Consider the following 17,207-nt stretch of genomic DNA (forward strand, 5'->3'; position numbering starts at 1 on the left):
AAATTAAGTTGTATGCCCTTGGGCCATACAACTTAGTTTTCAGTTCTGAAGCATGTTTAGATTCTCTGTACTTGTATAGGCCTGATTGTTCATGTGGCTTAGCTAAGGTTTCCTAAAGCATCTTCTAGTAGCTGTCATTGGTTTATAAAATAAAATTTGGGTTGTTTAAAATATATATTTTTTGGTTGTTAATCTTAATTTTTTTTGACACTTGTGAAAAGTCTTTTGGGGGAAGATTAGTTAAATTTTGAAAAGAATTTTCACTGCTGAGAGTAGATAATAATAAATAGGTAATGTTGCACATTGTGATTTTGCTTTAGCTGTCAAACTAAGCCCAGAGTCATACACCCAACAGAAAAAAGATTATGGTTTTCTGGAAGTTACTGGGGAATTTTCAAATTGACCAAATTGATGTTTAATCTCTCTTCTTTTTTCATGGAGGATAGCAGTTGAAGGATTTGCTTGAGGTGCCTCTTCACTTCTGATGGAGCGTTTTGAGCCTTGGGTGTTAAACATACAGCTACGTGGCTCCTACATTAACAAGAGGGGCATTGGAGCAGGGTTTGTTGAGTTCTTTTTTGGGTATTGAATGCTTAGGGGATCCTGAGTTCAATTACTGAAGTAGCCCGGTTTATTGCTGAGGGCCCACATTTTGCAGCATAATTACCGTAGAATCTCCTGCATTATGAAACAGGTATGAAAAGGTGGTCTCAAGTACACAGACACCTTTCAGTATGTTACAGGCTGCGAGATTAGGAAAAAAGGCACAGCTCTCCCCTCAAGGAGTTTACAGTCTTGGTGGAGAACTTAAAAACAGAAAAAGAAAAAACCAAACCCAGCAAGTTGGGAATAATTGAGTTTTAACTTCATGGCAAAGACTGAAGTGAAGAGAGCCACCTGGGTATATATTTCCTGGCATTGGAGAGGTGAATAAACATCAACAGCTTTGGATTTCAGAGTGACGGGTAGGGCTCTGAAGCATTCTGTTATGTGCCAAGGCACTGTGTTCATGAGATAGAGATGTAAAGACACAGTGTCTATAGGAAGAGATGAGCAATGGTGCTGTGCTATGTGAAATCAGCCCGAGGCGTTTCTTTCCCTTCTTTTTACTTTTAATAAAGTTGTGTGGGCTGGGGAAGAAGCAGCGTGGTTTTTTTCTGAAGATGTTCGGTTTGAGAGGGCCAACAGGCAGTTAGAAATATGGATGGGCCCTTGATCTCAGGAAAAATGTCTGCTCCTGTGGCACGGATGTGGAAAATGATGCCTGTGGGTAAGCTAAGAGGCCAAGGCTCTCACCTGGGTGACATCAGCCTGTGAGGGGCAGAAGAGAAGCCTGCAAAGGCCAGTGAGGAAGGAGCAGGCAGGCTGGAGAACAGCAAAGAGGAGAGTTTCAAAGGAGAGGGAGGAGAACCAGGAAAGTAGCCCCAGACTGGGAGGCGGTGCTGGAGGAACTTGGGCCTCAGGCAGTGGGGAGCAGATGTTGGGAGGCAGGTGCAGCCCGGGCCATTTTTAGGAACTGCAGATGAGTTGATATTGGCAGTGCATGATTATTAAGCCTTAGGATGGGAGTGAAGAGGGCAGAAGGGAGAGTTAGTTAGCTTTAGCTGCTCAGAGACAGACCTGCGAGGCAGGCCGGGCCCTAGATCCTGAGGCTGAAATAATTTAGGCTCGAAGAGGTGGGTAGCATAACATGAGTAGGAATTTAGATTCTGTTTGAGTCTTGGGTCCCAGCTCTTGCTTACTAGCTCTGTGACCTTGAGTGCCTTGCTCAGCCTTTTAACCTCTGCTTTTCATTGGCAAAAAAGATAACACAAATATCATAGGCTGAGTTTGAGGATGAAATTAAAAAGTGCTTATTAATACAGTGCCTGACATAGGAAGTATTCCAGTATTAGTGCTTTTATTTATTTTTAATAGGCACTAGCCTTGGAAATGAGTGAGATCAGATTTCCTCTGGCCACCAGGGAAAGGGAAAGAGGATGCATCTTCTACAGGGAGAGCAGTGAGGGGACTGGTTGGTTCCTAGCGTAGGGAGTTGAGAGCAGTTTAGAAAGGAGGTGTGGACTGCAGAACTTGATCAGCACGTATGGGAGGTGGTTGAGGCCAAGGGTTTGGGAATGTTCACAGTATTTGTAGAGTGAGAACAATGTCAAAGGGAATTTAATAGCTTTGGTGTGGTAGGAAGCAGAGAATCCTTTTTCAACTTAATGTTCAAATTTAAAGTACATTTATGGAGTAAATGAGAACGGGCCCCTACGAAACCAACCTCTAAGCTTACTTTAAGGTACAAGTCCTATTCTTGGGAAACACTGATTATACTAGATCATATCAGTTTAGTCAAGCACTAACAAAATCCATATATGAGGCTAGGATAGCCCAAGGGGGGGAGTCCGTAAGAAGGAAAATCCACAGGCGGTGATGTCAGGTTATTAAATTAAATGCTGTGGTTTGTTTTCAGGCCTCTCATGCCTTTCACAGGTGTATCCTGAACATTTAGAAGCAGAACATACAATGGCCTCCTTTAACTGTTCAGGGGTCTAAGGAATGAGTGTCTGACCATGAGTGCTGGAATACTCTGGATTTAGTAACTCTTAACCTTGAAGGCAAGGCAGCAGGATTTTTTATACCACCCTTGTTCTACCACCCCCCCGAAGGATTAGAGATGATGCTGAGTGAGGCTGCCCTAAGGGGTATATACCAAGTATAGTATAGTCCAGACCTTGGGGTGATCATATAGCCTGCTTTGTCCAGGGCAGAATCACTTTGTATTTGATGTCCCAGGATCATTTTTAATAGTGACCCTTTTTCATGTTCAGTAGTGTACTGTTTTAGATGCTAAATTATAAACTCGCCTTATCTGTAGAAATGTCAGAATAAGCCCACTCAGGCCTGGAAGTGACTGCATGCTCCCCTGTTTGCACACACACACAGCACAGCTATCTATTGGAACAGTGACTTTGTATAACCAAAATCTTCTCCTGTTTAAAGCAAGCACCTCCTTCCTCAGCTCTAAGTTACCTATAGTCCATACCTAGTAGAGTAGATGGCAGGATTTCATAATGGAGTTGTACACCTAGCATGGTGCCTGCCGCATAATAAGCTTCCAGTAATTGGTAGTAACCGATATTGTAAATATCGGTAGTATTACCAGTGAACATCTCCTATGTCAAAGCCAGATGATTCGTTCTTCCAGGAAAAAAACTGCTGCCCGGTGACCCCCTTGCAAGGAAAATAGGCAGACATCCTTTGACACTATGACGACGTTGAAAGTAAAGTTGGGTTGCTTTCAAGAGGGTTAAATAATCGAGCAACTCTAAAACCTTTTTTCTTCTTCCTAGGTCTTAGTGGTGCAATGGCTAGTATAAGCGTGCGTTCGAGTACCCCAGGCTCTCCTACACATGTAAGCAGTGGATCGAATGCTAGTCGAAGGAGAAATGGACTCCATGATGTCGATTTGAACACTTTCATATCAGAAGAAATGGCACTCCACTTGGACAATGGTGGAACTAGAAAGCGTACCTCAGCCCAGTGTGGCGATGTCATTACAGACTCACCAACCCATAAACGCAACAGAATGATCTAAACTGCAAACATTTTCACACCCACCATGCTGCTTGAAAGCCACTTGATCCTCAACATATACTATTATTGCAAAGGAAACATGAGGCCATCTTCCCTTGTTCACTGTTTAAGACAAGTGAATTCTATAGTGGTTGCCATAAAAGGAAGTTCTAGGTATTTACAGTAGATGCCTCTTGTAACTATGGCTTTCTTAAAACTATAGTCCTAGCAGAGGACATCAGATATCGTGTAGTCGTTAGCAAGATCATCATAGGCAAACATATATCCGTTTCAAGGCTAAAAGTGACCTTAACTGTATTTATTCTCAAAGGGAAAGGAAGTATCAGATGTTTATTTGGTTATAGAACGCTTTTTGGGGGGGGGGGGGCGGCTCCATTTCCTGTGTGTTGAGTATTTTGCTTCAACAGTATTGCCAGGTTCCTAAAATTGTCTAAAACACGTGATTTGGCTTCCTCGTCAAATCGCCAGGCTCCCATTTTTGCAGCAGCCCTGTACCGTGCGCCTGGTTTCTCTAGTAACTGTGCAACTTCTGATTATTGAACTGTGCCCTGTTTTTAGTTTTCAAAGCAGTTTCTAATTCTGGTGATTGTGTGATGTAAAGAGGTGCTATGATGGTCATGCAATTAATACTTAATATCGAATCAATACACAACTTTATTGGATTCACTTTGTGTGTGTTAGTGCTCTAAAAGTAGCAATATTATTAAATTGCCCCCAGATTAACCTCGTAGGATTGAAATACTCATTTTTAAGACAAGTACTACTTCCCATGCAGGGTACTGTCCTTATGGTAAATGTAAACATGTAGACTGCATTCATGGTGACCTAAAGTAGAGAGGTCATGAACTTTATGGGCTTCCTTTTTGGTTCAGTATTAGTGAGAGCGAGATGGATGGTGGGAGGGTAGGTATTCTAGTCTGTTATATTCTGTTTAACATTTTTCATGAATGTTCTACTTTGTGCAGTTTCCATTGGAATGGGTGGAAGATAAAGGTCTTTTATCTGCTAATAATGTGATCACACCTTAAATAGCAAAACCCAACTCTCCAATCCCTCTCCTATAAAGTGCAGTTTGGAATCTCATTCTGGAAAAGATGGAATCGCATGGAGGTTCTCTAGATGTTAGGTAGACTTAAATAAAAGTTTTCAATAGATTCCTCTTTTGAGTAAATATAAGACCTCTTGTACCTACAATGTTTTAGAGCATGTTTCATCTTCATTTTTAATATCTTGAACTGAATGGTAGTCTTTTTTTAGATGAAGAACTGATGTCAGCCTGCCAGGTACTGTAATTTATTCTATCATATTATTATAAATGTATCAAGTAGGACAGTGAAAATGTTTCCTTGCAAACTTGTAGCTCAGTATCAGTTACTTTCTGTTTTTATCCTTAAAAGACCATTGCAAATCAGTGTAAGGGTTTTTCCAGTAATTACTCACAGCACTTTGTTAAAGTTTGCAATTTCTTCAGCCATTTAATAATCTTTCTGTGAAGAAACTTTGCTAAGTTAACCATAATATTCATTGACTGGGTGGGATGTGAATGTAATGTGTGAACTGAAGAAGTTCTGTATTCACTATAGATACAGCCCTTATTTAAAGTCAATTCCATACTAAACCTAGGAATGAAAGTGAGGCATTTCTAAATTTTTGCAAAAGTGGATCATTTTTTTTGTTTGAATATGATAGGAAGAATTATAGCAATGTATCATTTTACCGGAAACGGGTGAGCCTATGTATTATGAATACTTTCAGGCTTGCCTTTGGAATATATCAAGAAATGAATCTGGAGTTATCTTTGTTTTTCTATCGTTGTAAATTTAGATTCTGGAATTGGGTTTGGTGGTGTGAAGCATTGCTCACAATCAGCCAGAACTCTTTTTCCTAAAGGATTTTGAGGCTGAGGAACACATATTTAATCTCCCCTTGGTTCTAGTTCCTCTTTCCAAGTTAGTAACAACAAAAAAAATTTTTTTTGGTGGTTTTTGTTTTAGTTGGTGCTCTGAAGCTTAATCTCAATACCCTTTACTCTCGATTGTCAAATTTTGATAAAACATGTGCCATTTTCTTTGGTAAGAGAAAGCAGGTCTTCACATCTGCCAGAACACAATTTATATATCTTATTGGCTCCATTAAACTTTTTGAAAACTTTAGCATTTGTTAGTTTTTTCCATTGCATTTAATTCTAAATGCTCTGTCACCCAGCAGTAACTCTTCCCCCCATCTCCCGTCCCGTTGCTCTCCTGTGCCACCTGAGCACAGAATAAACCAAGACCTAGGAGTAGAAAGGGAAATGATTTCTCTTAGGAAAACTTAGTTCTGACTGCTAGATTTTTGCAGCCTTTCTTTGTGCCATTTTAGATGCAAAACAAATCATGGAAGATTGCATATTTGTGTGATACTTTTTAATGTTGGGTTTTTTTTTTTCCTTCAGTCTCTTGAGAACAGTGTAGGCTGACAGTTTACTTTGGGGGAACAGAACCTCTTTTCATCTTAAGCTAGATTCTCTGATTCTTTTAGACGTCATAGCTCATGAGTTCTGTTCCTGTTACCCTAACTTGGCATGAGTGGGTTGAGTTATCCTTAAGCTGCAGTGTTCTGAGCATGGCTGAAGCATTAAAAACTTAAGTATATAATGTTTGGTATTTTATAGAGCAAAATTAATGGAAAGCATTTGGCTGAATCTAAAGACCTGCAGTCAAATTCTTCAATGTGGTTTACCCAACTGGAGTAGTGGTACACACCTTAAATCATTTAATGAATAAATAATTTAAAAAACCAAAAAACTATGGGGCTTGTCTGCAGTTTTGTTTTGGTCATCACATCTGAACAACTTTGACATAATCAGATGAAGTTCAGGCTTAAAAAATAACTAGCCGAAATATTTTTCCCAAGGGCTGCTGGAACTCATTAAACTTGAGTTACTGTGGCTTTTGGGCCTTAAGGTTGCCTTACAGCAGTGAAAGCTGGGCTAATTTGCTGAACAGTAAGGGGAGTCGCCAAGGCCTGGCCAAGAGGGTGAGCTAGCCTCAGTGCAGTGAAGGTGAAAGATGCCAAGAGATGATTTGGAAATGGGCCTTTAGCTGGGGACACAGGCAGCACAGTTAATTTCAGAAAATGATTATGAGTGGATCAGTAAGTTTTTGGCACCATTACTACCTGAACTTTTTGAGAGGTATAGTGACTGTTAGCAGATTAGTCTCATTACATTTTATTTTGTATAGCTTGCTACTACCTGCCACTTCATCCATTAGATTGATTATTTAGGTGTCTAGTTAGGAGGTTGGGAATCTTTCATAGGTAGGTTCTGGACTCTTGGAGTGCAGTTACGTGAAAGCTTCCGCCAGAAGAAACCCTTGTTTATTTTAAACTTAAGATTCATATGTTTAATTTAGTTAAGTTTAGTTGGTTATTCTGATCAGATGTTGTTATAGTACCTGCTCCCTCTTGAAAGCTGTTACAACTTTGATCAATTCAGATGACCTCACCTGGTATGTCTTGCTTCCACACCCCACGCTGGAATGTTTGTGAGGTGTGCGATGTTTTAGTGGGGTCACTGTGTTGTACTGATGCACTTGACAGGGTTTTACTTCCTGTGATGGGCCCTGCATGTTCTCTGTGGAGTCCAGCACAGAGTAGCCTGTGATGCAAGAGGGTTTTGAGAGTCCAGCACAAATTTTGTGGCCCTCGGCAAAACTGGGAAGTTTCATTGATGTTATTCCAAATTTCTGATGGCCCCTCATTTTATTTGTATTGAGTTAATGCTTAAAAAAATTTTTTTTAACAGGAAAAATCCAGCCACACAGCAGCTTATAGTATATGCAGGTCTTTCTGCATAAGAATGTATATGGTGATGTTTTGTGACTAAATAGAATTCCATGGTATGTCTGGGCCTTTATGGTGGGTCCCAGTTTTTTCCAGTTAGTAACAGTGAACACTCAAGTTTTTTTTAGGTTCCTATGGGATAAATTTCTGCAGGTAAAGTTGTTGGTTCAAAGGAATTCATATTAAATTTCATATTAAAATTCAATATTAAAATACTTTAATATTGTATATATATAATGTATATAATATTTAATATACTTTAATATTTAATAAGGAGGATCGGCTAATACTTCCATCAACATGGTTATAAGAGTGCCTTTCCCCCTACATCTTAGCCAGTGTTGGGTAGCTGTACTACTTGCAGAGAGAAATGATCTCACGATTTCCATTTGCCTTTTGCCCCCTTGTATGAGGGGAGGAACGTTTGCTTGAAATCATGTGGATTTGAATGCTGACCCCTCCACTCACTAGGTGTGGGAGCCTGGGTAAGTTTGCCTCTGGGCTCAGTTTCATCATCTGTGAAATAGAAAAAAGATGATGCGAAGCTTAGTGACTTGAATTCTGTGGATACATTTACATCTGCATTTATAATCTGTCTTTCATCAGTGGAGCCCTTATTAACTCTGGAATGTGGCTGATAGTTTTTTTTTTTATGTGCCATTGAAAAGATTAACATATTCGTTTTTATAAGGAAAATTAAAATGTCAAACATTAGCGTAAAGGCTTTTCAGCCCTCTCCAAAGGTAAAAACTGGATAGTTTTGGAGAGTAACCTTCCAAACAATTTTCTGTAGGTTTCTAAGTCCTTCATGTGTGTGGCCACTCAGCTGTGCTGGTTGACTCCTGTGTAGGAGTTAGTGCTGGATCACACACTTGAGTGATGTGAGAGACTGGAACGTGGAAGCTCCAGGCTTGAAAATGGGCTGATTTCACCATGTCCTGGGACAGTTTGAGACCAGAGGGGTAGGTACCAAGCACAAGGTGAAGCTTGTGGTATAGGGCAAAAGTTTGTCTACATGTTCGTGAGACCCTACTTTCAAGAATGAAGTTGAACGCCTACCTAGGATGCCACAGGCCAGCAAGTACAGGTGACCTTCCTTTATGAGTCCTTAATCCTCGAGTTGGGGAGCCAGGCCTTCAGAACCCAGGGGACTGGGTGCTGGGTGGGCGTGTCCGCTCTGAGTTCAGTGCAGGTCCCGGTTGTGCTTTGTTGCAGCACAGCGGCGCTTGGTAGGGCTGGGGTAGTCCTCTGCTGCGGATCTGGTGGGTGTGTGCTTTGAGCTACCTGAAGTGTTTAGGGTTCCGATCGTTCATGGAGCTGTCATTGAGAGCGCCAGGAGTCCTAGGCTTTATCCAGCTGCAGCAATGAGGAAGGCTCAGCAGGTGTGCAGCCTGAGGAAGAAGGGCTGGGGGTGCTGGGGCAGCCCGCCCCCACTGGTTTCCCTGGGGTGCTTTCAGCCCCTCAGTCCCCGGTGGGCTGCTAATCCAGATGACCCCCGTAAGTCCACCAAGGTATGTGCCACTGTACCTTTGGGATTTGTGGAAGGATTCTCAGGCCATTGGTATCTGTTCCTTAGGGGTGGTGGTGATGCTGGGCTGAAATTCCTGGGGGAGAGGAGAACATTGATCAAATCATGGAGGAGGCTGATTGCTTTTTTCACCCATCTCTTCTGCAGTGAGTCTCAAGACCACAAAGGCAGTGTTGATTTCAAGGTGTATCTAGAAGTTTGTAACTACCACGAAGTTCTGATGTGCTGTTTGGGGCTTCTTGGGTTAACATAAATGTCTACAGAACTGTGTTTGCTTACACAATTATATTTGGTACGTTAAGGCTTGTCTCTTGCCCATCTCAGTGTTTCTTGAGCATTTGGACTGTGATCCACAGAAAGAAACGCCTTTCCCTTGAAGACCTAGTGTGGACACACATGCACACAAACACACCCCACAACTGAAACAAGTAGAGAATTGTTACCTTTTTGTGTGTGGTGCACTTGACTTTATGGTTTCTTGCTATTTCTCTAAACAGTATGCTGTGAACTACTACACTGATTTCCCACCCAGTTTGAAAACCTGGGAGCTCTGGATATCAGCACCTGGCACAAAGTGTAGGAACTTGGACATTTCCTGAATGAGTGAGTAGATAAAGGTGGCTTGAAGTTTTCTAGATTTTCATGAAAAGTCCCTCTTTTTCCCTATGGACCTTCACAGTCTGTCAAGAACCAGGGTATGGTGGTGAGTGAGGTGAGCGCTGTCTCCTGTCCGAGGTGAGGTGAAGATGCCTGGGATGACAGCTGCACGTGGGAAGCACACCCAGGAGCCGCTCAATATGGTCACCTCCATTGTCCACCTGGCTGGATAAAATCCCCTTAGAGTGTGAGAAGGATCTCTCCTGGGTTCTACGTTCGACTCCAGCTCCTTTTGCTATTTTGTCTCCTCTCCAATTCCGTGGTTCTCAACTTACCTGCACGTTAGAATCAGCCATGGTCAGGTGTACCCCAGACACACTAGATGAGACTCCTTGGGGTGGGACCCAGGCACTAGCATTTTTAAAGCTCCTCTAGTGACAACTGTCCAAGGACCTCTGGTGGGTTCTTCAGAGAATCCAGAGGGGAATGGTGCTTTGGCCCTTTCCAGATTGTTTATTGGGCAGGTGGCCAGTGGCACCGGGCTCTCAGGCCAGCCCTGAGGCTGAGGGCAGCTGGTCCTGTACCCCGCCGCTCCCCTTAACTGCCTGCCCAGCCACCTTCAGTCCCTTAGGTCTTCAGGAAGTCTGGACGTTCTTCTGGGGCAGGCTGTTTTACTGGGCGTGGCAGGGGGAAGTTTGCACCCACAAGGCCCCAGGGCGCTGTGAATCATGACTCACCAGGAGTGACCCAGCAGTCTTGCCCCAGGAGATGACTCTCCTGCACCTGGCGGGACTGTCACCTTGGAAGAGGTTTAAAAATACAGATTCCTGGACTCCCCACCTACATACAGAATCCAAAGGTCTGGGGTGGGGACAGGGTTTCTGTTTTTAAAAGAAGGCAAATTAAAAAATAAAAGTGGGTCCTAAGTCCTACTACCTGGTTACCTCTACATTTAAAAATTTTTATTGGTAACACATGCACTTGGGAAAACAGTACAGAAAGGTTCGTGTGTGGAGTTGAGCCTGGGGTTGAGTGGCCTTCTGCCCCTGAGGGAAGCTGGGCCAAGGCCGGGGCTGATGGGCACAGCAGGAAATGAAGGACCTTGGTCCCAGAGCGTGCCAGCCATTGCATTTACTCACCTTGGAATCCTGTTTCAAGGAGCAGTTCCCCGTTGCAGGAAATCAGGGTGGGGTGCAGACCCCCAGCCTCTCTACCTTGTCAAGAGTTACTGGGCGCGCTTTAGAATGAATTTCTGTACAAGTACTTAAATATACGTATTCCTGAAAAACTATACAAAAAGGGTCACATACACTCTCAACTGCACTTTTTGTTTTCAGTTAAAATAAGTTGGAGGGCTTCCCTGGTGGCGCAATGGTTAAGAATCCGCCTGCCAATGCAGGGGGACATGGGTTTGATCTATGGTCCAGGAAGATCCCACGTGCTGTGGAGCAACTAAGCCCGTGCGCCACAACTACTGAGCCTGCGCTCTATAGAGCCCGTGAGCCACAACTACTGAGCCTGCGCGCCTAGAGCCCGTGTTCCGCGACAAGAGAAGCCACCGCAATGAGAAGCCCACACAGTGCAAGGAAGAGTAGCCCTTGCTCCTTGCAACTAGAGAAAAGCCCACACACAGAAATGACCCAATGCAGCCATAAATAAATTTATAAAAAAATAAGTTGGAGCTCTTCCTTTGCCAGCCTGTACAGACTTGTACCTTGTATTAGTAATGACTATTGTAATGAAAAAGGGTGAAGATATCTGCCAGCTCCATTTTCCGGATGAGGAGAGTGGAGCTTGGGTGCCTGGCATTGTGGCCACTGCCTTGTGCAGGGTTGGGTGCGCAGCGGGTTCCTGGGGAGCCCTCGGGGCTGCGCTGGCAACTGTGCTCGGACGACATGGAGCCTCGTGGGTATAGTCACCCACCCACCTGGGCAAGTGTTGGCCACTCTGCCTCGCTCTCCCCGTCAGTAAGGGAGGATGAAATGGTGTGATGCCTCACCCGGAAGGATATCCGCCTCCCACGGAAGGATATCCGCCTCCCACGGAAGGATATCCGCCTCCCACGGTAGGATACTCGCCTCACACGGAAGGTTACCCGCCTCACGGTGAGCAGCGAGTTCCTAATCCTGGCACCGGGGCCGCAAGAGAGCGTTGTCCCTTTCTCCAGGGGAGCCAGAGCGGCTGTCCTGAGGATGGAAAGTGGTGACAGCGGGGGACGCTGAGGCACCCAGGCCAGAGGAGGGCGCTCTGGGGGAGGAGGGGGCCGCCGAGGTCGTCGGGGAGAGGCACCGGGACGACGGACCCGCCCCGAAGGGAAGGCCTGGGCCTCCACCCAAGGACAGCACGAGCGCGGCAGGTGGGCTCCGCGGAGCCGCCTGGGACTCGACGTCTTGGGACATGACGTCCCGGAGACTAAGCTGCTCAGTGAAACCCGTTTTAAATCGGCTGGGTCTGCGCGCCTGGCGGCTGCCCGCGACCCCCATAGTGGGCTCCCCTCCAGATGTCCCGGCTTAGGTAGGCGACCAGCGGGGTCACCGCTGGTACAGGCTCATGGCAGGCAGGGGTGGGGTGCTTGAAGGCCGAGGGAGTTATTTCCAGGCCCTGGGCGCCGAGGTGGCCCCGTCTGAGGCTGGGGTCAGCTGTCACCCCAGCTGGTGTTCTCAGCAGGTGCCAGCGATGAGGGTTTCCCTTCTTGGACATGACTTAGCAGGGCTCGGGGGCCACCGCACTGGAACCTTCCCCAGAGGCCTCTCCTTGTGAACATTTGCGCCAAGTTGTGCAAATACTGGAATTCTTTTGATTTATGTCTGCCCCCTGGGGTGCCCTTTCACGCACTGTTGAGAAGGCTGTCACTTTATTTTTTTTGGTTCGTCTTCCATGTCATCTCATAGGACCCTCCCCTCCCCCATCATCCTCTATGCCCCTTGTTTCTCATCCTGTCGTGATTTTATTTACTGGTTTACTTTTGCGTTGTGTCTGCTTTTCCTGGAGGCCATGTGTGTTATTCACTGTCATTGTGCCTGTCACCGAGTGGACATCCTTAACCATATTTGATGGGATGAGGGGATCCCCATTTTACATATGAGAAGACAGAGGCACTGAAAGGTTAAGGGGGTGCCCAAACCAGGAGCTGAACCCATATCTGTCTGCATCTGCCCTGTCTAGAATGTACTTATGAGCATTCCTTGTTTAGCTGAAGCTCGGGTTCAAATTCAAGAGGATTGGGACCTTGAGCAGGTTACCTTAACCTGAGCCTCAGTTTCCTCATTCAAAATAGGGATGACACTGGTTAACTACCTCCTGGGGTTGTAGGCAACAATTTCTTGTTTTGGGGGCCTGGCCAGGGACTGGAGGATGCCCATGTGAGCTGCATAACCTGGTCAACTGGACGAACTTGGATTGAGTTTGAGAACTTCCTTCAGGCACACCATTCAGTGATGCAAGCAGATGCTGAAATCGTTTTCCCCCACCCGCAGAGCCATGCACCCAGCAAAGTCCTGGGCCCCCACCCCTCCCCCGGGGGCACCTAGGGTCGTCCTTGAATATCCCCTTAAGTCTGGGAGCCTGGCAATCTCCTGCTGGGACTCACTTCCTGTTTGGGCCTGGAGTTTGGAAGGTTGAAAAACAGCCAGGGTCAGCTCTTGAAAATGGCTGGGCCCGCCCACCAGAGCCTTAAAGGGACCGTCTCCTAGGGCAGGGCTTGTACCGGGGATTCCTGGCGCTGAGTGGGTGCTGATGAATGGGCCCAGCGACCCTGGTGTCCGGATTTGAGCCCAGGGAGCCTGCCGCCAGATCCCGCAGTGCTCCTCTTTCCCCCTAAGGACACGGCCCCAAGCCCCCTCCCACCTTGCACCACCTCCCAGTGCCCAGTCCAACTGCCGGACTATTTTGGAGGGACCCACACTGCCAGGACCTCACTCCCTAATTCTGTTGAACTTTGGTCTGGGCCTTCATTGTCAAACTGGGTAACAGTACCCTAGGCTGACTGAAAATTCCATGAAGTCCTGTTTGTTGGGGGTGGTGATTGAAAATTCCATGAAGTCCTGTTTGTTGGGGGTGGTCCACTCAGATGCTGACGGGGTCAGACCCATGCGTGAAGCTGGCATCCCCAGGACGAAGGTGAATTGCAGAGTGCATAACGGTTTAAGGAAGCTTGAGTTCAACACAGGCTGTTGGCTCAACTGAGCACCTTCTGTGGGTGGGGATGGCTTTGGCCTTCCTTGGGTCAGGGCACCTGGGAGAATGGGTGGATGCCTTTCCAGGCTCCTTCAGGCTCCTCACCTTGCCCACCTCTAAAATGGGCCCTCTCACCGGCCCTGGATTTGGGGTCCTGGCTTGGGATACTCAGGAATCCATGAACTGTAACTCGCACTTACTTATTCTCGGGGTTTAGTCCCTGCTCCTGGACTACCCGCCTCCCCCCCAACCCCGCCCCCGCAAACTCCCTCCCATCCCCAGACTGTGCCAGGGTTCTGGTGGTGTCTCGGGTCTGCCCTCCAGGGCTTTGCCTCAGAAGTCCTTCCTAGTCCCAGCTGTGGCTGTAATCCTTCCATTAGCCTGTGCAGGAGGCAAACACGTGGCTGTGAGCAAAGCAGGCCTGGGCTTTTTGGCCAAAACAAACAGGAAGTCCACCAGTCCTGCAGGAATTTGTGCTGTGCCCACAGGGAAATGAAAGGCCAGTTGTGCTGGTAACCCCATTTCTCCACTGTCTCTTGGGTGCTTTACGTGCATATATCCCATTGCAAGGTTATTGCAACCCCTAAGGCATGTGTATGTGTCTGTTTTGCCAATGGAGAAGCTGCTGCTCAGAAAGCCTGAGTGACTTGTCTGAGGATACCCAGCTGACACTCAAACTTGGAATTTCATCTCTCTAGTCCAGACTCCGTCTGTGTGATTTTCCTTTACCTGATCAAGGCACAATCCTTGTTGCCATGGAACTTGTGATCCGGTGGGGAGTGTGTCATTCGGGATCATTTTATGTGTTTAACTTTGTTTTATATTCACTCCAGTTAAATGGTGATGTTTCGTGGTCTCAGCATAAAGAGAGAGAATAGCTTCTTTTCCACTCAATCATGCCTTTTCTTCAGTATAAAAATGGAAATCTGGGCTTCCCTGGTGGCGCAGTGGTTGGGAGTCTGCCTGCCGATGCAGGGGACACGGGTTCGTGCCCCGGTCTGGGAAGATCCCACATGCCGCGGAGCGGCTGGGCCCGTGAGCCATGGCCGCTGAGCCTGCGCGTCCGGAGCCTGTCCTCCGCAACGGGAGAGGCCACAACAGTGAGAGGCCCGCGTAACGCATAAAAAAAAAAAAAAAAAAAAAAAAAAAAAATGGAAATCTTTATTAGAATGGCTGGCACACTATTTAAAGAAACAGAACAACACAGCAGGACTAAAAAAAGTAATGCTGATGTACAATCTCTGGACACAGGATTTGAATATCCTGGCTCCACCACTGATGAGCTGTGTGACCTTGAGCAAACCCACTTAACTGCTCTGTGCCTCAGTTTCCTCATCTAAAATGTGGATAGGTTGTTGTTATGAGGCTTAAATGGAGTTAATGACTTAATAATCGAAAGTTCTTATAGTAGCATTTGCCATTTAGTAAGCACTATAGAAGTGGTTTTTGTTTACTGTGATAGAATGGATAAATATATACTATGGAAGGGGGAATTCCCTGGCGGTCCAGTGGTTCAGGCTTCACATTAGCACTGCCGGGGGCGGGGACAGGTTCGATCCTGGGCAGGAAACTAAGATCCCACAAGCCGCGTGGCATAGCCCCCCCCAAAAAAGGAAGGGTCCTCACCCATAGATAGAGTTAAAACCCCCTTGGTCCCTCAGACCCCTAGGGCAGGCTTGTCTTGGGGATTCCTGGTGGTGAGTGGGTGCTGATGAATGGGCCCAGGGACCCTGGAGTCAGGATTTGGGTCCAGGGAGTCTGCCACCAGATCCTGCAGTCCTCTTTTCCCCTAAGAATCCCCCTCCACCCCCTCCCACTTTTATCGCAGAGGCAATAGTTTTGACATTATTTTGGTACCTATCTTTCTGGACCAGGAATCAGTAACTACAGCCTGTATGTAGCCTCAGGGCCAAATTCTGCCCCCCCCCCCCCCCCCCCCCCCCCCCCCGCCTGGTTTTGTGAATAGTGTTATTTACATTCGTTTGCTTACATATGGTCTAGGGCTGCATTTGCAGAGTTGAATAGTTGTGACCTTACCGTTCACAAAGCCCAAAATGTTTACTCTCTGGTCCTTTACAGAAGGCTGACCTCTGCTCTAGACCATTTATCATTATATATAAAAAAAAAGGAATTATATTGTAGGCATTTGTTTAGCAGTTTGCTTTTCTTCACTTAATATTAAATCAAGGACCTCCTTGGGAATTCCCTGGTGGTCCAGTGGTTGGGACTCGTGCATTCACTGCAGAGGGCCTGGGTTCAATCCCTGGTTGGGGAACTAAGATCCCCTCAAGCCGCGTGGCACGGCCAAAAAAAAAAAGGGAAGGAAAAAAAAAGATCTCTCCACACGCAGACCAGCCTGCTGCTAGTATTTCAGAGTTTGGCCATCCCATAATTTATTAGCCCATCTCTGTGATGTCATTTAGTTTATTTCCCTGTAGTCTATTGCAAAAAGTGCTGCAGTGATTCTTTTGTGTATATGTGTGAGAGTTCTAGATACCAAGAAATAGAAATTCTGGGTCAAAGCATACATACGTTTAAGAGTTGGATGGAGACTGTCAAATCTTCTTCTCAAAAGGCCAGTTTACCATAATTCAAAAAGATACATGTACCACAGTGTTCACTGCAGCATTATTTACAATAGCCAGGACATGGAAGCAACCTAAGTGTCCATCAACAGATGAATGTATAAAGAAGATGTGGCACGTGTATACAATGGAATATTACTCAGCCATAAAAAGGAACAAAATTGAGTTATTTGTAATGAGGTGGATGGACCTAGAGTCTGTCATACAGAGTGAAGTAAGTCAGAAACAGAAAAACAAATACTGTATACTAATGCACATATATGGAATCTAAAAAAACGGTACTAATGAACCTAGGGGGCAGGGCAGGAATAAAGACGCAGACAGAGAGCAGACTTGAAGACACAGGGGGGAAGGGGAAGCTGGGATGAAGTGAGAGAGTAGCATTGACATATATACACTACTAAATGTAAAATGGATGGCTAGTGGGAGGCTGCTGCATAGCACAGGGAGATCAGCTCGATGCTTTGTGACCACCTAGAGGGGTGGGAGAGGGAGGGTGGGAGGGAGACGCAAGAAGGAGGGGATATGGGGATGTATGTATACGTCTAGCTGATTCACTTCGTTGTACAGCAGAAACTAACACAACGTTGTAAAGCAATTATACTCCAATAAAGATTTTTTTAAAAGCCCATTTTATACTATCCCCAGCAATGTCTGCAAGCACCCATTTTCCCATATTGTCTCCACACTTGAAGGTTGAACCTTGCCAAATTAACTTTGAATTTATGGTACAAAGTTGAATTTATAGTTCTCATAAAAGCCTGAAGGGATTTTTGGAAATGCATCAGAAAATCGCTATTTAAGTTCAGCTGAAAGAATTCACAACTGAGATTAACTAAGGAAATTTTGAAATAAAGAATTTAAAACTTATAAAATGGTAATAATTAAAAGTTAGGTGTTGGGAATTCCCTGCT

The 17,207-nt window shown here is 45.6% G+C and overlaps 1 protein-coding gene across 2 annotated transcripts in view; it reads left to right on the forward strand.

Annotated features, from left to right (window-relative positions):
* C15H16orf72 (chromosome 15 C16orf72 homolog) overlaps positions 1 to 17,207 on the forward strand; it is a 59,279-nt gene that overhangs the window by 22,102 nt on the left and 19,970 nt on the right. The window contains exon 5 of one of the 2 annotated variants that reach the window (XM_032606425.1): positions 3,339 to 6,368. The exons of the other annotated variant lie outside the window; for it this stretch is intronic. Coding sequence (XP_032462316.1) covers positions 3,339 to 3,583 — 245 coding nt within the window. The 3' untranslated portion in view covers positions 3,584 to 6,368. Of the gene's footprint in view, positions 1 to 3,338; positions 6,369 to 17,207 lie in introns of those variants that run through there. 2 annotated transcript variants of the gene reach the window in all.

The sequence above is a fragment of the Phocoena sinus genome, chromosome 15 (assembly GCF_008692025.1).
Source record: "Phocoena sinus isolate mPhoSin1 chromosome 15, mPhoSin1.pri, whole genome shotgun sequence".
NCBI lineage: Eukaryota > Metazoa > Chordata > Mammalia > Artiodactyla > Phocoenidae > Phocoena > Phocoena sinus.